The sequence below is a fragment of the Lepidochelys kempii genome, chromosome 7, assembly GCF_965140285.1.
Source record: "Lepidochelys kempii isolate rLepKem1 chromosome 7, rLepKem1.hap1, whole genome shotgun sequence".
NCBI lineage: Eukaryota > Metazoa > Chordata > Testudines > Cheloniidae > Lepidochelys > Lepidochelys kempii.
Window position 1 is genome coordinate 990832 of NC_136386.1, and position 24747 is coordinate 1015578.

The 24747-nt window shown below is 63.4% G+C and overlaps 1 protein-coding gene across 2 annotated transcripts; it reads right to left on the minus strand.

Annotated features, from left to right (window-relative positions):
• Positions 1-7893: 7893 nt before the first annotated feature.
• Positions 7894-24464, minus strand: PRRT3 (proline rich transmembrane protein 3). 2 transcript variants are annotated; one of them, XM_073350825.2, is made up of 4 exons: positions 24403-24464; positions 18792-20380; positions 18387-18518; positions 7894-10400 (listed from the first exon to the last, which is right to left on the minus strand). In XM_073350825.2, exons 2-4 carry the CDS (start codon positions 20356-20358, stop codon positions 8494-8496), a joined length of 3606 nt encoding a protein of 1201 aa, XP_073206926.2. In that variant the 5' UTR covers positions 20359-20380; positions 24403-24464; the 3' UTR covers positions 7894-8493. The 2 variants fall into 2 exon arrangements, with proteins under 2 accessions (XP_073206926.2, XP_073206927.2); XM_073350826.2 differs by lacking the exon at positions 24403-24464 and adding an exon at positions 24310-24387.
• Positions 24465-24747: the final 283 nt, after the last annotated feature.

The window sequence follows — 24747 nt, forward strand, 5'->3', positions numbered from 1 at the left end:
ACGCGCTATCTCAGAGTAGTGCGGCAGTCTGAAGATGTCATCTGCCCAGTCGGGGGCCTGGTGTCTGGCACAGCAATGGGCAGTGTGCCAGGGCTCCCCATGCAGAGAACAGCCTGCCGACTGGGGGAACAGGGGCTGCTGTCCGGGTGCACGGGCTGCTGATACCGCCTGGTGCCACTCCGGCAGCCTTTGGCAGGGTGGCCATGACGGGTTTGGTCCCGTTGCCTCTCACGCTGTCTGGGGTTGGAGCTTTAGGAAAGACACCAGGGAGGGTGGCTGGCCGATTGACGTGGAGCATGCCCACATCTCCACCCGTGGTGCAGGGCAGGCCCGTGCCAGCTGAGGGAGATGTGAAGAGAGCACTGCAGCAGGGGCCGGAACGGGGACCCATCAGCCCCAGAGACCTGCCGTGGATCCCCACTGAGTGTGTGGGGTGGCATGTTGAGACAGTCCAAGCTGCCTCGGCCAGGGGCAGTGCAGAGCTCCCCATGCAGGCTCCTGGCAGAGCTCAGCCAGCCCTCGGGTGCAGCCTGGGGCTCTGGGTGCAGAACACGGCTGTGGGTCTTGGGAGAGCGGGAAGGGGACCTGGTGGATGGATGAAGAGTTGCACAGTCAGGCTGTGAGTTATACACATTTTGGGATGTATGAGTAGGGGTATTGCCAGCAGATTGAGGGACGTGATCGTTCCCCTCTATTCGACATTGGTGAGGCCTCATCTGGAATACTGTGTCCAGTTTTGGGCCCCACACTACAAGAAGGATGTGGAAAAATTGGAAAATGTCCAGCGGAGGGCAACAAAGATGATTAGGGGTCTGGAACACATGACTTATGAGGAGAGGCTGAGGGAACTGGATTGTTTAGTCTGCGGAAGAGAAGAATGAGGGGGGATTTGATAGCTGCTTTTAACTACCTGAAAGGTGGATCCAAAGAGGATGGATCTAGACTATTCTCAGTGATAGCAGATGACGAGATAAGGAGTAATGGTCTCAAGTTGCAGTGAGGGAGATTTAGGTTGGATATTAGGAAAAGCTTTTTCACTAGGAGGGTGGTGAAACACTGGAATGCGTTACCTAGGGAGGTGGTGGAATCTCCTTCCTTAGATATTTTTAAGGTCAGGCTTGACAAAGCCCTGGCTGGGATGATTTAGTTGGGGATTGGTCCTGCTCTGGGCAGGGGATTGGACTAGATGACCTCCTGAGATCCCTTCCAACCCTGATATTCTATGAGTTCCTGTGACTGCAGCCTGCCTGATCTCGTGTCTCCGGGATGGGGGAAGGAATGAGAGAAGGGCCTGGCAGGATCCCCGGCGGGGGCCTGCCCTGGAGTGCAATAGGGGTGTTTTGTGTCAGTCAGTGGCGAGCAGGGCAGTCCCAGGAGAGCCCCAGCTGTAGAGGGGGGTTGACACCAAGTCCTCCGGGGACCTCTCAGGCTGACCACATGCTGGCTGCGGAGAGTCTTCCAGGCTGATGAATGGTCAATGGAGAGTGGCTGGGTTATCCTAGGGGTTCAGCACTGCTGCTGGCCAAGAGGCGGGCAGGCGTCTCCCATCTGTTGACTGCACTGCGGCGGTGCTGTCTGCGAGGAGCTGGACCGTCGGTGATGAAGTGGTGGTGGATGGCTTGGAGCGCCAGCACGGCTGCCTTTGTGCCCGGAGGGCTTGGGGAGCTTGCCGTGTGGCCGTGGAAGGCTCTGCTCAGGGCTGGACGTGGGGAATGGAGGTGGCTGCACCAGGGCAGAGCTGCGAGGTCAGGGTCCATGTGATCTTTGGGGGCTGGGACACGGATCTGAGCGGCCAGGAAGGGGTCCCAGGGAAGTCTGGCAGAAGGTGCAGCATATGCCCAGGATGGCTTGTGGCCCAGTCGTTTGAGGCAGGTCCTTGGTGTGGTTTGGGATTTGCCCTGCAGGTGGTGGTGGGGTGGGTGTCTCCCTGGGGGGGCCCCTGCTCAGCGCTATGCAGTCTGCAGTGGTATCTGCCTGCAGCCCTGGAGAGGAGCAGATGGGAATGGAGGCCAGACACATTCAAATCAGAAGTCGGGCGCGTGACTGACCCCAGGAATGGGAGGGGTTGGCCAGCTCTGGAAGCTGCTGGGCCCAGCACAGGGGTGACTGGCCTGTGCTGGACAGGAGTCAGGAAGTGATAGAATGGCCCCTTCTGGCCTTGGACCCTGAGTCTCTGGAGGGCTCCTGATTTCTCTCGGCTGAGCCAGTTGACGCTGGTGGTTGTGAGCAGCCCTGTTGCCTCAGGGCGGGAGAGGCTTTGGCTTGTGCCGGCAGAGCTGTGCTGAGAACTGGTCCCCATGGGTGCACTGGGTCCCAGGGGGAATAGCCAGAGCCACAAACCAACCTTGAGCATCTCCAGTGAGGACGGTGGAGGCAGCGCTGAGCTTAGCTGGCTTGGTTCCAGAATATAACGCAGCCCCACAAAGTCTCCAGGTACTTTACTGGGGGGCAGGGGTGTCTGGAGACTGCTGCTTGTCTGTCTGAGAAAGTCCTTGAAGAGGTGGGGAGCGGGAGTGTTTGGGGCAGAGACTGGCGGTGTCTGGAGAGCCTGTTGGAAACAAACTAGCAGACAGTTGGCTGGTTCCAGAGCAAGCCCGGGAGATGTAGGCGAGCTGATGCCGAATGCCGGGCGGGAGGCCCTTGCTCTGTATGTCCGACCTGCTCCTGGCTGAGGAAGGAGGGTGAATGTAGGTGCTCTGGAAAACAGGCTGCCATCTGTGCGGACAGTGGGGTGCTGAGGGGCAGATCTTTTTGGCCCTGGGCGCTGGAGTCCCTAGTCCTGGGGATCTTGAGGTTGCCCAGACCCTTCAAGGCATGAAGGAGTCGTCGCTGTGGGGACTGACTGGAGTGTGAACCACTGCATGAGACGGAGGCTTAAAGCCTGGGGCTGCTGGGGATCAGGCCAGACTCCACTGACTGAAATCAGCTGGGCATTGTGGGACCGTGATCCTGCCCAGGTGAAGCGCTGCTGTCCGTCACATTGCGCCTGCACTTCCCGCTGGTAGGAGGAGGAGGATGTGGCCTGGCAGGGTGAGCGTTAAGTGTGCCTGCGTGTACCTGTGGAGAGGAGCATGCTGGACTCTGCTGTGGGTTGCTCTCTCCCGGAGGCCCTACTGCTGTGCATGGCCAGCGCCCTGGGCAAAGGGGGGTGAATGTCAAGCTGCTGCTGAGCCTTCCCTTGCACAGCTGTGATCTCAGTCTGCAGCATCTCTTCTGCTCAAGGATCTTGATGTCTGCTGCATAGGGGGTGAGGATGAAGGGTCCTTATGTGGAGGAAGAGCCGGGCTGTGATACTCCTCCCCAGCGACCTCCTAACTTGTCCTTGTTCGGTGTGGGGGTGTCCCTGGGTTGGACACAGCAGGGGACCGAGATCCTGCTCACCATGTGGCTGAATCAGCTGAACAGAGGCTCCTGCCTCAGTATCTGTCCAGGTGGTCCCTTTGGCATGAGCCTCGGTCTGGGGACCTGTCACCGTGGTGGTGGAGCACCTTGCCGTGTAAAACATAATTACAGGCCCAGCAATGCAGGGAGGTGCCCCCGTGGGCACTGAGGAGACAGAGGCCCAGGCAGAGGAACTGACCTTGGTTTTCTGTATCCCTGGCTGGAGCCTGCCCTGCCCCGTTGGGGGTGGGATACAGGAGCGGGGTCCCTGCTCAAGGACGGGAGCCTGTGGGCAGGGCCAAGTCGCGGTGGAGCTGAGCATCCAGCAAGGCTAGGAGCTGGCTCCGGGCTAGCTGAAAACAGCAGCACTGGGCCTGTTCAGCACAAGGCCCCTGACCCCTGGGGCTCTGCTCTCTCTGGGGGCAGCAGAGCAGTGCCAGGAGCTCACCATCTGGCAGTGCCTGGGGCCCACGGGGCAGGACCGGATGTAGTGGCCACTCCTGGAGTCTGGGAAGGGCGGGCACCTGCCCCGGGGGAGGGGGGCTTTTAAAGAGTGCTCTGCCCTGGCCCTGCACATGTGGCCTCATGACCCCCAGCCAGTACTGGAGAAAGTGAGGGCTGGTCTTGGCTGAGTGCCAGGTGGGACCCCGACCCTAGAAAAGCAGGTTTAATACCAGCCATGGGGCCTGCTCACCAGACTGCCCCCAGGTCCTGTGGGAGCTGGGTGGGGTTTGGGGAGTGGGGCCAGCTGGCTGCGGCCTAGCCCACAGTGATTGCCCCAGGAGCAACAGTTTGAGATGGGTGCCCCGATCTGCAAGGCCTGGCCCAGCACTTCACTCTGGTGCTGCTCAGGGCCCTGGGCATGCCTGTGCCCTCTCCACCCTCCAGCACTGAAGGGCCAGGCACCGGAGGGGTGAAGGGGGTTAGTATGAATACACTCCCTGCAGCCTAGATCCATTAGCACTAGAGCTGTCAAGCAATTAAAAAAAATTAATCACTCTGTTAATAGAATATCATTTATTAAAATATTTTTGGATGTTTTCTACATTTTCAAATATATTTCAATTTTAATACAGAATACAAAGTGTGCAGTGCTCACTTTATATTTGATTACAAATATTTGCACTGTAAAAAGACAAAAGAAATAGGTTTCAGAGTATCAGCCGTGTTATTTTCAGTTCACCTAACACAAGAACCATTGTGCAATCTCTTTATCATGAAAGTTGAACTTAGAAATGTAGAATTATGTACAAAAAATGCATTCAAAAATAAAACAATGTAAAACTTTAGAGCCTACAAGTCCACTCAGTCCTACTTCTTGTTCAGCCAATCGCTCAAGCAAACAAGTTTGTTTACATTTGCAGGAGGTCACCTGAAGGTGAGAACAGGTGTTTGCATGGCACTGTTGTAGCTGTCATCGCAAGATATTTGCCAAATACACTAAAGATTCCTATGTCCCTTCATGCTTCAGCCACCATTCCAGAGGACGTGTCCATGCTGATGACGGGTTCTGCTTGATAACGATCCAAAGCAGTGTGGACCGATGCATGTTCATTTTCATCATCTGAGTCAGATGCCACCAGCAGAAGGTTGATGTTCTTTTTAGGTGGTTTGGGTTCTGTAGTTTTCACATTTTGGAGTGTTGCTCTTTTAAGACTTCTGAAAGTATGCTCCACACCTTGTCCCTCTCAGATTTTGGAAGGCACTTCAGAGTCTTAACCCGTAGGTCGAGTGCTGTAGTTATTTTTAGAAATCTCACATTGGTACCTTCTTTACGTTTTGTCAAATCTGCTGTGAAAGTGTTCTTAAAACGAACATGTGCTGAGTCATCATCCGAGATTGCTAGAACATGAACTATACGGCAGAACGCGGGTAAAACAGCAGGAGATGTGCCGTTCTCCCCCAAGGAGTTCAGTCTCAAATTTAATGAACTTCTTTTTTTTTTTAAATGAGTGTCATCAGCATGGAAGCATGTCTTCTGGAATGGTGGCTGAACCCTGAAGGGGCATATAAATATCTGGCATCTAAATACCTTGCAACACTAGCTACAAGAGTCTCATGCAAACACCTGTTCTCACTTTCAGGTGACAATGTAAACAAGAAGCGGGCAGCATTGTTTACATTTGCAGGAGATAAACTTGTTTGAGCGATTGGCTGAACAAGAAGTAGGACTGAGTGGACTTGTAGGCTCTAAAGTTTTACATGTTTATTTTTGAATGCACTTTTTGTACATAATTCTACATTGGAAGTTCAACTTTCATGATACAGATTACACTACAGTACTTGTATGAGGTGAATTGAAAAATACTTTCTTTTGTTTATCATTTTTACCATGTGAATATTTGTAATTAAAGTGAGCAGTGTATTCTCCGGTGGTGCAAGATATTTATGTGCCAGATGCACTAAAGATTCATATGTTCCTTCGTGCTTCAAGGGTGGGTAACGGTGGTATTCAATTCATGGTAATAGAAATCAATATATTTGAAAATGTAGAAAAACATCCAAATATATTTAATAAATTTCAGTTGGTATTCTATGGTTTAATAGTGTGATTAATCACAATTTAAAAAATGGTGATTAGTTTTTCTGGGTTAATGGTAAGAGCTAACTGATGACATTTGTACCAGTCAGGGGGGTGTATAACCAAGAACAGGCCCTGCCTCACGCCTGCTGCTGGGGCACAGGCATGCTGCTCTGGGGTGGAGAGGAAGTGTTTGCATGTTTGGGGTGGGCACCCTGCCAGCCAAAGGCAACAAGCACTGGCTTGAGGCATCTGCACCAGGCAGGGATCCACCTGTGCTTTGACAAAGAGAAGGCTTGGGCCTGCGGAGTGCGGGCTCGGGCTGGGGCTGGGCCCTGCCCTCAGCCCTGACCTGAAGCCTGGTGGGGTGCATAGGAGGAGCCTGTTTAACAGAGCTTATGGGGTCACTGGGCTGGGGCTTGGGGAGGCCAGCAGTGCAGTGATGGGGGATGGAAAACAAGGGGCAGTGGGGTGCGGGTGGGGGGTGGCTGGTCATGGCAGCCCTGGGTCTTCGAGGAGCTTCCCCCCTCAAGTCAGAATTGGGCCCCCTTCTCCCCCCCAGCTTGGTTTCTTTCTGAACTGAGAGCCCCAACTCCACTGCAGGGGGGTGCTCTCCAGGCCCAGCTGCTTCCCCCCAATCCTCACTCTGTCCCACCCCTTCCTTGTGCTGTCAGTGGGGGTGGCACAGGCCAGCAGGCCCCAACCTCGTCCATGCCCAGGGCTGCTGCATTGTCTGGCTCTGGCATGGCTGTTTGTCTGTCTGCCTCGGGAAAATAAATGTGTTCATGCCCGCCTGGGCGCTGTGGTCCTTGGGCTCGGGGAGGGGGGGCTGCAGCCTGGGGTCCAGGCATGGCAGAGTGGGGTGCAGCTCCCCTGCACCCTAGGGGGGGGAGCAAAGAGGAGGCCCTGGGGTGCTGTGGGTGGGGGGGCAGTCAGAGCCAGGCTGCGGGGGAGCTGGTGCTCCAGGGCAAAAGATGTTTTGGGTGGCACACAGCTGAGTGGCCCTGTGATGGGTCTCCCTGGGCCTAGCAAACCCAGAAAGGTCCCCCGCAGAGACACAGCCCTGCCCTGCCCCCAGAGACTGCCCCCCCCAAAAGCACAGCCTCACCCTGCCCCCAGAGACCCCTCCCCCCTCCCCCAGCCCATAGGGGCTCCTGGTTTTACAGGCACCTGGTCTGGGGCAGCTCAGCATGTGTGGGGCTACTGGATGGGGCTGGCCACTGGGGGGGGGGTGAGCAAGCCCCGTGGGTGGGGCAGCATCCAAGACTATTCCCCCCCGCACTAGTGCCCACCCCCTTCCCTGGCAGGTCAGTGCCTTGGCAGCCCTGGTTTGGGGGCAGGGGGGGGGGGGTTAGGAGCCTGCCTCCTGCTGGGTGCCAGCAACTGGGGGGGGCTTGTGTGCAGCCAGGGCCCCCATGTGTCTGGGAGCTCCTGGGGATGGATTATGCACTAGCCTGGCCAGCTGAGGGTTCAAGCCCTGTGTGTGCTGGGTCCAGGTGACAGAAGAGCCATGGGGCCCCGGGCAACTGCCCCCCACCAGCTTCAGGGCAGCAGGGGATGCCCCAGTACCAGATGCCCCACCATGGCCCCAGGCCTGGAGACGCTCGCTCCCTGCTGCGCCCTGGGGCAAACGGCTTGTGCGGCAGTTGGAATGGGGGCTTGGGCTTGGGGGGGGGGGGGATCACAAGCCAGGCCTCAGGGCACCCTGGCTTGGGCCATAGTGCAGGGCCTTTCCTTCAGCTCTCCAGGCAGTGGCAGGGCTTGTCCTCCCCCCCCCCCCCCACAACCCCACGGCCCATTGCAGGTTACGGCCCATGGGGACGCCCCTGCCCCAAGGCGTTTGGCCCCTGTCCCTGGGGTGGGGCACAGGCTACCCCTAGCCCGGACCGCTGGCCCTGCTCCTGGGAAGAATCGCTCCAGCACTGCCGGGGGCCTGTGAGGATGTTTATTTCTTTCTTTGGCACAAACAGACCCACAGCAACAGCCCCCTCCCCCCCGCAGTGGTCAGACCCCCCCCCTTTGGCATGCACCGAGAGGGCCAGCTGGGGGCTGCCTCCTTAGGGTCAGGGCTGGTGGCTCCTGCTGCAGTGCTGGTCCATGGGGCAGCCTCACCCTGGAGCCGCTCCCTAGGGTCTGGCCTAGCGGGGGCTCAGCCAAGGGGGACCCATGGGCACAGCAGGGCTAAGGCCACCTGTCCCCCTCATGCTGCAGCAGCCCTGGTGTGATGCTCCTCCGGGCCTGCTGGGCGGGAGGCTCCTCCCTGGCCTTGGCCCAGGCCGTCGCTCAGCCAGAGCCAGGGCTGCCCCTGGGCCTGGCTCTGCATCGTGCGCTGGCAAAGCACGTCCTGCTCCCGCTGAGTTGGTTCGTCCTGGGCTAGCCCAGCTCCCCCGTGCAGCCTGGACCAAGGTGCAAAACCTGAGCTGGGAAACCAGAGCTACGTAAAAATCACTGACGGGCTGGGGGGTTGGCACTAGGCAGGGCAGGGCCATGCGGGGGCCTGCCTGTCGTGGGCTCCCCCTGGCATTGCTCCCTGGCAGGGCTCCAGCCGCAGTCCGAGGCGCTGTGCTGAGGGGCTGCCCTGGCCCGGCCCCTCACAGCTCAATGGTGTCACTCGACAGACTGCGGGAATCCACCTGCTTGCTGAGCGCCAGGAACCTCTCCCTGGCTTCGCACTCAGAGTCTCCGGCCCCGCCTGGGGTGCCGGGCCCAGGGGCCTCCTCGGGGAGCAGCGGGGCCCGGCTGGGCGTCTCCTCCCGGGGCAAGCTCTCCAGCGAGGAGAGGCCATGCCGCCAGGGGTTCCAGCTGATCTTCAGGGAGCCCCCGGAGAAGCTGTCGAGGGAGCTGCCCGAGATGGCGCCCTCGGTGGGGGGCTTGCTGGGCGGGCCCTGGCTCGGGGGCAGGCTGGCGCTCTGGGAGGGCAGGTCGCTGAGCGAGCTGCGGCGCGGCCAGGCCTCGGCGGGCAGCCGGGGCTCGGCCAGGGGCATCAGGGCAGAGCCGCTGCGCAGCGAGGAGCAGGAGTCCCGGCGTGCCAGGCGCCCGGGGCCCTGCAGGCTGGCGCGCAGGAAGACGCTGTCGCGCACCAGGTGCTCCTTGAAGAGGGCCTCGTCGATGCTGCGGCTCAGGCTGATGGGCGAGGGCGGGCGGAATTCCAGCGCCCCCAGGGACAGGGCCGACGCCCTCTCGGAGCAGGCGTGCCCCCCGTGCGCGGCGCCGAGGCCGGGCCGGCACAGCGAGGAGGGGGAGCCCCCAGCCGAGCAGGCCCCCGCCGCCCCAGCCTCGTTGCTGTCCTTCAGCGCCCGCAGGGGCACCTGCTCGGGCGGGCTGCGGATCAGGCTCTCGCGGATGTCGCCGTTGGCCGCCCGCCCCTGCGCGCTGCTGGCCCAGTGGCAGCCGTCGTCGGGGCACTCGGGCGCCCCTGCCTGGCGGTGGGGGCAGAAGTAGCGGCCGAGCTTGGCCCAGCAGGCGTGGTCCGCGGAGCCGCGGCGCTGGCAGAAGGGGTGCGAGGCCGCGCGGCACAGGGCAAAGGCCAGCAGCAGCTCGCAGGTCCGGAACCAGGACTGCACGAACCACCAGGGCCAGGAGAACTCCCCCGGCGGGCCCAGCACCCCCCCCAGCCACAGGGCCCCGTAGGCCTGGAACCCGCAGCACAGCAGCCCCAGAGCGCTGCACCCCAGCAGCACCCGCGGGCAGGGGCCTAGCCCCTGGAGGGCTCCACCCTGCCCAGGCAGCTCCTGGGGGCCCTCGCAGCCACACGACACCCGCGGGGCCGCGGCCGGCCGGTGGGGCCGCAGCCGCCAAGACGCAGCCAGGCTGGCCAGCAGGAGGGCGGTGCCGAGGGCGCAGGAGAACAGGTGCAGCCCCATGCCCAGGGCGGGGCTCAGCAGGGGCGAGAGCAGGTCGGCGCCCAGCAGCCCGGCGCTCTGGAGCGCGGCCAGCGGGGCCAGCAGGGGCAGGCTCTGCCGGGGGGGCAGCAGCAGGGCGAAGGCGCCGAGCAGCAGCGGGAAGGGTGCATGGTAGAGCAGCCGCACGGCCGGGGCGGGCAGCCGGGCCCTGGCGCCGTAGGGGTCGGCGAGGAGGAAGGTGGCGCGGAGCAGGCCGACGGCCAGCAGCAGGGCGTTGGCCCCCAGGGTGTAGGGCAGCTGGGGCGGGCCCAGGACGGGCGAGACGACGAGGCTGGCCAGGCAGGCCAGGCTGAGCAGCAGGAAGAGGGAGCCAGTGCCATAGAGGTGCAGCTCCCAGGCGAAGCCGAGCGTGTGCTGCAGGTCGGCCCAGCGCAGCAGCGTCTGGTTGCGCGGCAGGAGGCTGCAGGCCCCGCTGGCCTGGGGACAGGGCGGGCTGGAGGCAGGCGCTAGGCTGGGCCCAGGCTCGGGCGGAGGGGGGCGCTGGAGAGCTCGCTGGGTGGTGACTCTGATCAGGCCCCGCCGGGGAGTGGCTGGGGGCTGGGGTGAGGTGGGCACAGGGGCCGTGGTGCTGCCATGGCCAGGAGGTCGGGTCCCATCTGCAAACAGCAAGGAGCACATCGTCAGCGGGCCTGCGTGTGCCACCTCCCTGCAGAACGTCCCACAGCTGGGCTCCTCCCCACTAGCCCTCTCCCGGCCGAGGGGCCCCTGGACCCTTTACCCAACCCCACCCCCGGGTCTCCGTGCCCGTTCTACACGGCGCTGCCAGCGGATACAGGAGCAGGCCAGGGCTCGCTGCATCCAAGCCCCATTCCTTGCATCCACATTGCCATAGCAACTTGCATCCTGCAGCAGCTTCCAATCAGCTGGTGCCGGGGTTCCCCATCCAGCAGCCTGAACCCCTCACCCTGTCCCCTGTGGGCTGCCTGCTATGGCCCTTCAGCCCTCCCACTGGGGCTGGGCACCAGCAGGAGCAGCAATGGGCATGGGGCTGCAGTGGGAGATACCTGAGTGCTGGGGCGGGGGGCAGCCCCTGCCCTGGCACAGACCAGCTGCTGACCCATTTAAAGGCCCCAAACCCCAGCAGCCTGCCTCCATCTGTTCAAGGCCCACCATCACCTTGTTGCACCCCAGCACGGGAATGCAGATGGAGGGGCGCTGGCAGGGAGTAGAGACCCCAGGGCTGGGCTAGCAGGGGCTGTGGGTCGGGAGTGAGGGGCATCAGCAGATGTGTGACACTAAGGGGGGACATGCGGGGTCAAGTGCCCCCCCAGATTGGCCTGCTGGGGGCAGAGAGGGAGAGGGACTCTGTCCTTCTCTCCCTGCCGAGTTCAGCCCCAGGTGCCCTTGGGCCAGTCGCCTGCTGCCCATGGATGCGACAGGATGTCCCTGCTCCCAGCAGGGCCGAGCCCACCACCAGCAGGGATCCCAGCTCCGCTCCCCCACCAGCTCCCTGCGGGCTTTGGGCCAAGCCCTGTCTCGCATTGGGGGGAATCCTCTGGGGCTGGACCATTCACGTCCCGTCCCCCCACCCCCATCCCGGCCTCTGGGCATGCAGCCCAAGTGCCAGACCCCCGCACTGCACCCATGCTCTGCGCGAGGCGGGGCCTGCAGGGGCCTCAGGGCCCTGCTCCCTGGCTCTGGCCCAGGTCCCGGCGCTGCCAGCTCCAGCTCCCACTCAGCAGAGCTGGCTCCAACCCAGCCTGTCCCCAGCCCTGCCTCGCATTTGCTTCCACCTGCTTCTGTTCCCAGCACCTGGCCAAGGCCTGGTCCTGCCCCCACAGGGCTCTTGCAGGCAGCCCTGATGCAGGGCACCTCCCGCCCGTGGATCTTGGGGGCAGCAGGAAAGGGCTGCTCCCATCACAGAGATGGGAGAACTGGGTCCAGGGCCAGGCATGCAGAGAGTGCTGGGCCAGGCCTGCACTCAGGGCCACCCCCCAGGAACGGTAGGGGCTGCAGGCCCCAGGAACGAAGGTTTGTCCCAGGCAGGATCAGGGTCCATGGGAAGCCCAACCAGATGGGGGGCTGGGCGCGCAGGCGGGAGCCAGTGCTGATCCCCGTGGGGGGGAGGGGATTAGGCGCCATCACTGGTCACAGCCCTGGTGGAAGTTGTCACTGAGCCCCAGCCAGATATAGCCGCTCCCTGCCCCCCCCAATCCCATTAGGGACCAGCCTGGTGCCTCTGACGGCGTCAGTGCCCCCTGTGACCCCCAGGCTCCAGCCATGCTGTGGCCTAACTGCCCGTGGGGGGAGCACCCAGACTGCCTGGCTGGGGGCCAAAGCCCAGCCGGCCCTACAGCTCCTGTCTGGGCCAGGCCTCTGACGAGCCCCTCTGCTCTGCGGTGTTCAGGCTGCCAGGGTGTGAGGATGTGACTCAGCAGGGAGGGGGGAGTGTTGACCTGGGAATGGGCCCTGGGGAGGGGAGACCTGAGAGCCTGTCACCTGAGCCAGGAGGGGGCTGGGGGGGGGGTAACACCTCTGCCCAGGAATGTGAACAGAGGCTGCAGCAGGGAACCTGCTGGGTGGGTTTAGTTTTCAGTTTGGGGCTGGGGAGAGGAACACAGGGAACCCCAGGGCTGGGGTCTAAGCTCCCTGCTCCCCCAGAAGGACTTGACTGAGGGGTCCTGGTTGTACCCACAAGCTCTGTTTTTGGACTGTGTTCCTGTTATCCAATAAACCTTCTGTTTTACTGGCTGGCTGAGAGTCTCAGTGGATCCCAGGAAGAGGGGTGCAGGGCCTGGACTCCCCCACACTCCGTGACAACTGGTGGCAGCGGTGGGATTTACTGCACCCCGTGAACGGCGCTTCCTGCAGTAAGTGACTGGGGAGCAGTAAAAGGAAGGGGAATTGACGGGGACCAGGCGTGCTGAAGATTCAGAGAGAGACGGTTTCGGGGGGCGGTTAACCCCTGGGAATGTGTGACCAGAGAGAAAGACTTTTGCAGTAACAGGGTCCCCCGGGGGATTGCAGCGAGCGGTCCCAGGGGCGGAGGAGTCTGCAGCTCGACCCTGGCAAAGAGTCGGTGACCTCAAGAAGGACCGGCACACGAGGGGCTTTTCCTGGAAACCGTGGGAAGCTGCCCGGCCTGCGAGTGGCCAGCAGGGAGATGTACGCTAAACGCCTGAAGAGCGACCTGGTGGAGCTGTGCAGGCAGAGGGGGCTGCGCATCGGGAGGTCCACCAAGGAACAGCTGATTGCCCAGTTGGAGGAGAGGGATCGCTTGGATGACCCGATCCCTGTCCCGGAGGGAAGCCGCCCGGCAGACGCAGCGTGGGCCCTGGGGCCTGACCGGGCTGGGAGGGGTCCGACTGCTGCCGAGGACATCCCGAGACCCTTCCTACCTAGGCCTGGGGGAGGGGTTGGGGGAAGCCTGGCGAATACCGAGGGCACCCTGACCCCGGCACCCAGCAGGGGATCCTCCCAGCGGAGCTCCCCATCCCTGGAGCGGAGGCGGCTGGAATGGGAGAGGGAGATGAAAATGAGGGAGCCGGAGGATCATGAAAAACAACGTCAACATGAGGAGAAACAACGTCAACATGAGCAGGAGGAGAAGGAGAAACAACGTCAACATGAGCAGGAGGAGAAGGAGAGGGAGCGTCAGGAGAAGGAGAAACAAAGACAGCATGAACTGGAGCTGGCCAGGCTGAGGAGCAGTGGGGCCCCGGCTGCGGCTGCGGTGAGTGCGGGGGGACAAGTGCTTCCTGGCCCAGCGGAAGGAGGGGGAGGACATGGATAGCTTCCTGACGGCCTTTGAGAATGCCTGCGAGATGCACAGGGTTGACCCTGCAGACAGGCTCCAGTTCCTCACCCCCTTACTGGACCCCAAAGCCGTGGAGGTGTACAGCCGGATGAAAGGGCCGGAGGCAGGGGACTATGAACTGTTCAAACAGGCCCTGCTCCGTGAGTTTGGGCTGACCCCCGAGATGTACCGGAGAAGGTTCCGGAGTCAGCGTAAAACGCCTGAGGTCACCTACCTACAACTGGTCAACCGGATGCAGGGGTATGCCCGCAAGTGGACAGCTGGGGCCCGAGCTAAAGAGGACCTGCTTGACCTAATCGTACTGGAGCAACTGTATGATCAGTGCCCTTCCGACCTGAGGCTGTGGCTGGTGGACAAAAAGCTCGAGAACCCCCAGCACGCAGGGCAGCTGGCCGACGAGTTTGTGAACAGTCGGTCAGGGGGTAGCCGGGAGGAGTCCCAAAAGAACAGGCCCCCCCCAATGCAGAGAGAGGGTCACCAGGGGGCCTCCCAGCGGGGAAATAGGGAGAACCCCCTCCCAAGGGGAACGCCTGGCGTTGGGCCCCTCCGACCCGCTCGAGGGGACCAACGTGACCTGAGCTGCTATCACTGTGGCCAGAGAGGCCACGTACGGTCCCAGTGCCCCGGGCTCAGGGACAGACTGAGCAGACCCAACCTACCCAGGGTTAACTGGGTAGGGACCCAGCTGGACGAGGGGCAGACGACCCAGGAAAGGGGGCCTACCAGTTTATCACCTGCCCCGGAGGGAAGAGTACCCCAGGCCAGCTCCACCAGAGGGCTGGAGGCTCTGGACTCAGGGTGCTCAGTTTACAGGGTGGGCGCGGGGCTGTCCCTCCGGAGAGAGTGCCTTGTTCCCCTGGAGGTGGATGGGAGGAAGGTCAATGGATACTGGGATACGGGCGCGGAGGTGACGCTGGCCCGGCCTGAGGTGGTGGCCCCAGATCGGGTGGTGCCCAACACCTACCTGACCCTGACAGGGGTGGGCGGGACCCCATTCAAGGTGCCCATGGCAAGGGTACACCTGAAATGGGGGGCCGAGGGCCCCAAGGATGTGGGGGTGCACCACCATTTGCCCACTGAGGTTTTGATGGGGGGAGACCTAGAGGACTGGCCAAGCAACCCCCAGACCGCCCTGGTTGTGACCCGTAGCCAGACCTGGCGAGGGGCACTGCGCCCTGACCTTGGGGAGGGTATCACACCGGAGGCGCAGGACCCTACCCTGGTGGGGAGGGAGCACCGAGGGGCACGGCTCAGAGAGGCGGAGGCCTCAGACCTGGCCACTGAGGGGGAACCGGGCCCCATCCCTTCCCCAGCCGCTGAGTTCCAGGCCGAGTTGAGGAAAGATCCCTCCTTGCGGAAGCTCAGGGACCTGGCCGACCTCAGGGTGGGACGGACCATGAGGAGAGGCTGCCAGGAGAGGTTCCTGTGGGAGAAGGGGTTCCTGTACCGAGAATGGGCTCCCACAAGGGAAGTAGAGTCCTGTGGGATCAGGAGGCAGCTGGTGGTCCCCCAGAAGTATCGCCGCAGGCTCCTGTACCTGGCCCATGACATCCCCCTCGCAGGGCACCAGGGAATCCGGCGCACCCGGCAGAGGTTGCTACAGAACTTTTACTGGCCCGGGGTCTTTACCACGGTCCGGCAGTATTGCCGATCCTGTGACCCTTGTCAGAGGGTGGGGAAGGCCCGGGACAAGGGGAAAGTGGCTTTGAGACCTTTGCCCATCATAGAGGAGCCTTTCCAGAAGGTGGCCATGGACATCGTGGGGCCTCTCAGCAAGACGACCCGGTCGGGGAAGAAATACATTCTGGTGGTGGTAGATTTTGCCACCCGCTACCCCGAGGCAGTGCCCTTAGCTTCCATTGAAGCCGACACCGTGGCCGATGCGCTCCTGACCATTTTCAGCCGAGTGGGGTTCCCCAAGGAAGTCTTGACAGACCAAGGCTCCCACTTCATGTCGGCCCTGCTCCGGTGCTTGTGGGAGAAATGTGGGGTCCGGCACGACTGGGCCTCAGCTTATCACCCCCAGTCCAATGGGCGGGTGGAGAGGTTCAATGGGACGCTAAAGATGATGCTGAAAACCCTTATGGACCAGCACCCGCAGGACTGGGACAAGTACTTACCTCACCTGCTGTTCGCGTACAGGGAGGTGCCCCAGGAGTCTACCGGATTTTCGCCTTTCGAACTGTTATATGGCAGGAGGGTGAGGGGCCCCCTGGACCTGATGAGAGACGAGTGGGAGGGGAAGGCCACTCCCGATGGAGAGTCAGTGGTGGAGTATGTCCTGATCTTCCGAGAGAGACGGGCGGAACTCATGGGCCTGGCCAGGGAGAATCTGGCCAGAGTCCAGAGGAAGCAGAAGGTCTGGTATGACCGCACGGCGCGGGCCCGTGCCTACGCCACCGGGGATCCGGTGATGGTTCTCATCCCAGTGAGAAAGAACAAACTACAGGCCGCCTGGGAGGGCCCTTTCAAGGTCGTCAAGCAGCTCAATGAGGTAAACTATGTGGTGGAGCTGTCAAACCGGGCGCACCACCGCCGGGTGTACCATGTGAATATGATGAAGCCATATTATGCCAGGGGGAATGTGGTGTTGGCCGTGTGTGGACAGTGGGAAGAGCAGGGAGATGACCCTTTAGTAGATCTATTCCCTGGGACCAGAGCTGGTTTCCCCCTGGAAACAATTCCCCTCTCGGATCAGCTAACCCCTGCCCAGCAAGCTGAGGTCAGGGAGGTGCTGCATCCGTACCGACAGCTGTTTTCCAACCAGCCTGGACGCACTAATCTGACTGTCCACCGGGTGCAGACAGGGTCACACCCGCCGATAAGATGCTCCCCCTTCCGAGTCACAGGGAAAACTGCTCAGGACCTGGAAAGAGAGGTCCGGGACATGCTGGCTTTGGGGGTGATCCAGCTATCAGCCAGCCCTTGGGCCTCGCCGGTGGTGCTGGTCCCCAAAAAGGACGGGTCAGTCCGGTTCTGTGTGGACTATCGGAAGCTCAATGCCATCACTGTATGGGATGCCTACCCCATGCCCAGGCCTGATGAGCTCCTAGACAAGCTGGGAGGAGCTTGGTACCTTACCACCATGGACCTTACAAAAGGCTACTGGCAAGTGCCGCTGGATGCAGATGCCCGGCTGAAATCGGCCTTTATCACCCCTCTGGGGCTCTATGAGTTCCTGACCCTGCCTTTCGGCCTCAAGGGAGTGTCGGCCACCTTCCAGCGCCTGGTGGACCAGCTATTGAGGGGGATGGAGAGTTTTGCCGTGGCGTATATTGATGACATCTGTGTCTTTAGCCAGACGTGGGAGGACCACGTGTCCCAGGTTAGACAAGTGCTGGACAGACTCCAGGGGGCTGGGCTGACTGTAAAAGTGGAGAAGTGCAAGGTGGGGATGGCGGAAGTATCTTACCTGGGCCATCGGGTGGGGAGCGGCCGCCTAAAGCCGGAACCAGCCAAGGTGGAGGTGATCAGAGACTGGCCCGCTCCCCACACCAAAAAGCAGGTCCAAGCCTTTATTGGGATGGCAGGATACTACCGAAGATTTGTGCCCCACTTTAGCGCCATAGCCACCCCCATCACGGAGCTATGCAAGAAGGGGAAGCCAGACAAGGTGGTCTGGACCGAGCAGTGCCAGGAGGCTTTCCGGGCGCTGAAGGAGGCTCTGGTCAGTGGCCCAGTTCTGGCAAACCCAGACTTTGACAAGCCCTTTGTGGTGTTCACCGACGCCTCCAACACGGGACTGGGGGCGGTGTTAATGCAGGAGGATGAAAAGGGGGAGAGACACCCCATCGTGTACCTGAGCAAGAAGTTGCTACCCCGGGAGCAACACTACGCGGCCATCGAGAAGGAGTGCCTGGCCATGGTGTGGGCCCTCAAGAAACTAGAACCCTATCTCTTCGGGCGGCACTTCACCGTCTACACCGACCACTCTCCCCTGACCTGGCTGCACCAGATGAAAGGAGCCAACGCCAAACTCCTGAGATGGAGCCTGCTCCTGCAGGATTACGACATGGACGTGGTCCACGTGAAGGGAAGGGCCAACCTGATAGCGGATGCGCTGTCCCGGAGAGGGGGCCCCGAACTTCCCCAGGTCACTGGTCAGCGTGACCCCGCTCAGTTCAGTCTCGAAGGGGGGAGAGATGTGAGGATGTGACTCAGCAGGGAGGGGGGAGTGTTGACCTGGGAATGTGCCCTGGGGAGGGGAGACCTGAGAGCCTGTCACCTGAGCCAGGAGGGGGAGGGGGAGGTAACACCTCTGCCGGGGAATGTGAAGACAGGCTGCAGGAGGGGGCCTGCTGGGGGGGGGTTGTTCAGTTTCAGTTTGGGGCTGGGTGGAGGAACACAGGGAACCCCAGGGCTGGGGTCTAAGCTCCCTGCTCCCCCAGAAGGACTTGACTGAGGGGTCCTGGTTGTACCCACAAGCTCTGTTTTGGACTGTGTTCCTGTTGTCCAATAAACCTTCTGTTTTACTGGCTGGCTGAGAGTCTCAGTGAATCCCAGGAAGAGGGGTGCAGGGCCTGGACTCCCCCCACTCCGTGACACAGGGCTTGCCCCGCCCCACCCCAGAGGTGCCAGGTGGGGAGCACCTAGACATTCCCACGGGCACCTTGCAAGGCAGGTCCCAGCAGCCCCCCACAGGAGCGCCTCTAAACTTGGCACTCAGTCTCCACAGGGCTGGGTAGGATTGGGCCGGCTGGGACCCACTGGGACCATCTCTGAGCCCCCAGTGCCCAGGCCCTGCCAGGGGCACCCCTGGGCCCAGCTGCCCATGGGGGTGGGAGAAAAGGGCTGGCTGAGTCACAGGGGCGGGATCCCCCATCACCTGAGTGCGTGGTCCCCGGAGGCAGCGGGCTGGGGGCAGAGGTGGCCGTGGAGGTGTTGTTCACGGGGGCCCTTGGGTCCACAGCTCCCCGGACTCGCTGCGGGGCCCCAATCTCCTCCTCTGCTGCAGCCCCTGAAACAGAACCAAGGGCCCGGGGGCCTCAGGTGGCTGCAGCTGCTGCCCCCGGGGCCGTGCAGACACAGCCTCGCTCGCCCACGGCAATGGGGCGGGACAGCAGAAGGGGCGTCCCGGTGCCTTTGGCAAAGGGCAAGGCCCCCGGCCAGGGGGTGACAGAAGGCTTGTGGGAACATGGGGAGGTACCCGTGGCTCCAAAGGAGGGATGAGAGGGGACCCCTGGGAGCAGCCCCCACCAGCCACAGGGAGCCCAGGGCTGGTCACACATACCTGGGCGAGGAGACGTTGGGGCGGGCGACGTTTCCAGGCTGGTGTAGAGGGCGGGCCTGGTGCGGGGGTGCTCCAGTCCCTGTTCTGCACCAGGAGCAGCTTTCCCGGGGAGGTGCGGTGCCTGGGTCGCGGATCCGGGCAGTGCCCGCCGAGTGCTTCTCTGATGAGCCGAGAGCCCCTCTGTCCAGGCCGGGGCTCTGGTTTCCAGCATGGCCCCCTCTGCCCAGGCTGGGGTGAGCCTCCAGGCGGGGCTCCCTTGTGCCGGGGGAGCCGGCTCTGTCAGGCGGCCGTGCACTGGAGCCAGGCCTGGCGGGAGCTCCCAGGCCCTGTCCCCAAGCTCCAGTTGGCCAGCGCTGAGCACAGCGGGAGCAAGACCAGGCCACCTACCGGCCACGGAGCCCCCTGCTCCAGCCATCTGCTGCAGCTGGGAGGTAGCAGCGGGCATGGCAGCCAGGCTGGCTCCAGGGACCCACCGCCCCTCTGGCTGAGGCTGGCCGTCCCTGCCGGTGGGGTGCGGGGGCAGCCCCTGGGCATCGCCCCAGGGAGGGAGGGTGCTGCCCCTGCGCTGAGAGTGGGAGTAACCCTGCATGTAGGAAGCCTGGCCCTTTCCCCAGGCATGCTCCAGCGGTTCCCAGGGCTCCCGGGGGACATTGGCCCTAGGCACAGGCTGCCCCTTCCCTGGAGCCCAGCTCACAGGCCAGCCCTCCTGACCCGCTCCCCCAGGGCCCGCATCTGCCACCTGCCGCCACTTGGCACTGCTGGCTCCTGCCATGGAGCCTGGCCTGGCCACCAAGGCGACGGTGGACACCATTGGCCTGGGTGTGCCCGGACTGTCCTGCCCAGCAGGGCCTGGGCCGCTCCCTACCCCGGGAGGACTGGCTGGGCTGGGCGAAGCTGGATGCTGGCTCCTGGGCTCCGAGCCTGAGGGCAGTTCTCTGCTCTCGAAAGCCAAGGCTCCCGGGCTGCCTCCGGTTCTCAGAGCCCAACCAGGGGACAGCAGAGCCCCGGAGCCAGGTGCGGGTGTGAGGGGCCAGCTCCCCGAGCCAAGCCCAGTGTGTCCCTGGAACGCGGCAGTGGCTGGGCCAGGGCCCCCGGCCCCCTCAGTGCCAGCAGGTCCCAGAGCCGGGGGTACCTCCAGCATCTGCCAAGAGTCCTCAGCCCCCAGGAGCAGGGGCCACGCAGGGGGTGGGAGAACAGAGCTTTCTGCTGGGGCAGGGGGGGTGCCCGAGTTGTGGCTGGTGGCTGCAGAGTGGCCAGGGCTGGAGCCTTGCGACAGCTCATCGTCCGGCTCCCCAGCCCCACTGAAGACCAAGCTCCCCCTAGGGGCAGCCAGCGCCAATGGGGAGAGGGCTGGCAGAGCCTGGTGGGTCCAGAGAGCCTCTTGGGAGGGGCTGCCCAGAAGGGGCCACCCAGCCAGCTCCTGTGCCCAGCCGGGGCCCAGGGAGGCTCCTGCAGCCTGCGGCCTGGTGCGGCGCTCGCTGCTGAACGGCTGGGGCAGGGGCGAGACTGGGAGCAGTGCCGGCACCAGGAGCAGGCTCCAGGCGAGGAGGTGCGCTGCAGCCGCCATGGCAAACTCCTCGCTCTTCACTCTGCAAGGGAAAGCGAAAGGCAGCCTCAGGGCGAGCCGGCCGCGACAGAGCAGCCAGCCCAGGCAGCCCTCCGCCCTCGGGCACGGGTCGGGCCTTGCAGCCAGCGTGGGGGTGTCTGCAACGGAGGCAGAGCCAGGAGCCGTGCACACATGCAGGAGCACCCCCAGGTTGCATGTGCCCCCAACATGGGCTCTTCTGGATGCTGCGAGGACCCCAGCTGCTGGATTGCCTGCCAAAGCTCCGGGCCCCAGCCTCCCCAGCTAGACCAGGCAGCCTCTTGAGAAGGAGGTCTGCCCACGGCCCTCAAGAAGGGGATGCTCAGGCCTGTTGTTCCTTCCCCAAGGTTCCCCTCCCCACCGGAGGAACCCTGTTAGCAGCCCCTACTGCAGGGCTGGGCTCAAGGCCCCAGCTCCCACTGCAGTCCCCACAGCACCCACTGCTGCAGAGCCGGCACGCGCAGGTGGGGGCCGTGGGACCACTAGGGGAGGGGATCAGCCCTCCTGGGGGAGGGTCCCGCTGGGCACCATGCACAGCCACCACCCTGTTGTGCACTTCCCCGCAGCAGTGCCCTGCGCAGGCCCCCCCGCAGCCGGCTGGAAGAGACAGCTAGCCCTGGGGCCGCCACGCAGGGGCACGGGAGTTGCAGCTGGCCGCCTCGAGACGCCACAGCCCCTGGGCAGGGACGGGCCAGCCCGAGGCCCCGGGAGGGCAGGGACGGGCCAGCCCGAGGCCCCGGCCCCTCTCCCCAGACATCCCAGGGCCAAGTTCACCTTGGCAGCTTCCTCCAGCTCCAGCAGCAGCCCGGTGATGGGGATGCTCAGGCACAGCTAATGGAGCCCAGCACGCCTGATTGGAAACAGCTGTTAACCCTTCCCCGCCACAGGGCTAGCAGGCTGAGCACAGGCCTGGGGCCTCCTGAACTCCAGCCCCAGGCACCTCCTGCCCAGGGCCTGTGCCGGGCAGTGCAGGGCCTGGCCTGACATGGGCAGGGAGGGCGTCCCTAGCCTCTGTTTGCCAGGAGCTGGGAATGGGCGACAGTGGATGACACTGGATGATTCCCTGATCTGTTCACTCCCTCTGAGGCACCTGGCATTGGCCACTGTCGGGGGACAGGACACTGGGCTGGAGGGACCTTGCGTCTGACCAGGTCTGGCCTCTCTCATGGGTATCTTGGGGCAGTGCAGCGTCTGGGGGTGCCCGGGCAGGGGGGACCAGCACCATGGCTGAAGCACTGGGCACTGCTGACCCTGCCTCTGCCCTCGACCTCCTGTGGGGCCTGGGCTGCCCCCAAAGGGCCAGGGCTGAGCTCTGCCGTGGGATGAACACCCAGACCTGTTGCTGAATGACAGAGTCTCCAGCCAAGCCAGGCTCTTCTCCCCTGCCCTCTGACATGTCCTGGGCAGCGTGAGCCCCCATTGGAGTGATGGGTTCCCCCTCCCTGCCCCACACATCACCCACACCGGAGGTCCTGGCTGCCCCATGGCTGGGCGCAGAGTCCCTGCCCTGCAACATGGAGAGACACTGCCCTCACGCACGCACATGCCACGCCCCAGCTCCTGCTGCCCAGCCGCCGGGCAAGGCTGGCCAGGGATGCCCCACGCCCCTCCTCTCCCTGGCCTGTTTCCAGCTGGGCCCAGGCTGCCTCTGGTGGGCATGGCAGGTCTTAGGTCAGGCAAATGCTGCCATCAGCAGCTTGGCTTTGGTGCTACTGACCCCGTAGCCATGGAGCCCAGCCCAGCAGGGCCGTTCGCCCCACATCTCAGAGCAAAAGGATAGGCAGCCAGCAAAGATGCGAAGAGAGCAGTGGCTGCCAGCTCGGACACCGGGGAATTCCCGCCTGGGATCCATAAGCAAGGCCCCAGCTTATGGCGGGGCTGGCCTGGAAGCTCTGAGGTGAGGTGTATAGCTAGTGAGTGCTTGTGCTGCCCTTCTTGGCTCCCCGCCTGGGGGTCCTGCACTGCACATCAGCCTCCAGCTGCAGCTGGGAGAAGGGCTGGTGTCATTCTGGGGCATTAGCTGGAGCGGGTCAGACACGGGAGGTGATTGTCCAGCTCTGCTTGGCACTGGCGAGGCCTCAGTGGGGGTTCGTGTCCAGGTCTGGGGGCCACACTGTAGGGCAGATGCAGACAAACTGGAGAGAATCCAGGGCAGAGCAACACAAATGATGAAAAGTTTAGAAAACCGCCCTGTGAGGAAAGGTTTAAAACCAGGACCTGTCAACCTGGAGAGATAAGGACTGAGGGGGACCGGAGAACAGTCTTCACGTCTGTTAAGGGCTGTTCTGAAGAGGCCGGGGATCAATTGTTCTCCATGTCCACGGAAGGCAGGACACGAAGTGATGGGCTCAATCTGCAGCCAGGGAGATCTCGGGTAGATATTCGGAAACCCTTTTTCCCTCTGAGGGGAGCTAAGCTCTGCAATAGGCTTCCAGGGGAGGCTGTGGGATCCCTGTCACTGGAGGGTTTTGAGCACGGGTTGGACAAACCCCCGCCAGGGATGGTCCGGGGTTACTTGGTGCTGCCCCAGTGTGGGGGCTGCACTTGACGACCTTTCCAGGTCCCTTCCAGCCCCACTTTTCTCTGACTCTCTTTTCTGCCTCTCTCCAGCCGCCCTGGGCCTGGTGTGCACCCAAGGCCCCAGCTGGCCAGAATGTGCCCAGGCAGGGCAGTGAGGGGCTGCTGGGCGGGTAGCGTGCAGGGTGTGCCCAGGCGTGCGGGGAGCACACCCAGGCATTAGCTCAGCGTTCACGAACAGCGTGGCTGGGCTAAGTCAGCACTGTGCTGTCCCCAGGGGCTAGGATGCTGTACGACCTCACCAGGAGAAGGTGCCAGACCCCCACATCCCCCCTCCCTGCCCCATAACCCCCCCCATCCCCTCAGCCCCTGCATCTCCCATCCCTCCCCAGCGCAACTCCCACACCCCCCTTCCCGCCCCAGAACCCCCCCGTCCCTCCCCATGCAACTCCCACACCCCCCTTCCCGCTCCAGAACCCCCCCGTCCCTCCCCATGCAACTCCCACACCCCCCCCTTCCCGCCCCAGAACCCCCGTCCCTCCCCATGCAACTCCCACACACCCCCTTCCCGCCCCAGAACCCCCCGTCCCTCCCCATGCAACTCCCACACCCCCCCTTCCCGCCCCAGAATCCCCCCGTCCCTCCCCATGCAACTCCCACACCCCCCCCTTCCCGCCCCAGAACCCCCCCTCCCTGCCCCATAACCCCCCCATCCCCTCAGCCCCTGCATCTCCCATCCCTCCCCAGTGCGACTCCCACACCCCCCCTTCCCGCCCCAGAACCCCCCCGTCCCTCCCCATGCAACTCCCACGCCCCCCCTTCCCGCCCCAGAACCCCCCGTCCCTCCCCATGCAACTCCCACACACCCCCTTCCCGCCCCAGAACCCCCCCGTCCCTCCCCATGCAACTCCCACACCCCCCCTTCCCGCCCCAGAACCCCCCGTCCCTCCCCAGTGCGACTCCCACACCCCCCCTTCCCGCCCCAGAACCCCCCGTCCCTCCCCATGCAACTCCCACACTCCCCCTTCCCGCCCCAGAATCCCCCCGTCCCTCCCCATGCGACTCCCACACCCCCCCTTCCCGCCCCAGAACCCCCCCGTCCCTCCCCATGCAACTCCCACACCCCCCCTTCCCGCCCCAGAATCCCCCCGTCCCTCCCCATGCAACTCCCACACCCCCCCTTCCCGCCCCAGAACCCCCCCTCCCTGCCCCATAACCCCCCCATCCCCTCAGCCCCTGCATCTCCCATCCCTCCCCAGTGCGACTCCCACACCCCCCCTTCCCGCCCCAGAACCCCCCGTCCCTCCCCATGCGACTCCCACACCCCCCCTTCCCGCCCCAGAACCCCCCGTCCGCCCGGCGCGGCCCCCTCAGGGGGGGGCAGCACAAAGCCCCCCCGGGGCCGCCTCCCCTCACCTGGGGCCTCCGCTCCTGCGGCTCCGCAGCGAGGCCCCGCCCCGCCCATCACCGTGGCCCCGGGGCTCGGGGCTCCCGGCTCCCGCCCCTCACCTGGCTCCTGGCTCCTGGCTCCGGCGCTGCGGGGGGGCCCGGGCAGCTCCAGTCACGTGCCGCGGCACCAGCTGCTGCCGGGCCGGGCCCCCCCGCGCCGGGATTAGTCACGGGCCACGTGGGCTTCAACCTGCCCCGAGCCGGAGCCACGGGGGGAGAAACGAGGGGGGCTGAGGCATGTGGAGGGCCCCGGGGCGGTGGGCGAGAGGGGCGGGAGTGAGGGGCACCGGCAGGGCTGGGGGGGGCAAGGCTGGGCTAGCAGGGGGCTGTGGGTCGGGAGTGAGGCAGGGCTGGGGGGCTGGGGGGCAGGGCTGGGGCTAGCAGGGGGCTGTGGGTCGGGAGTGA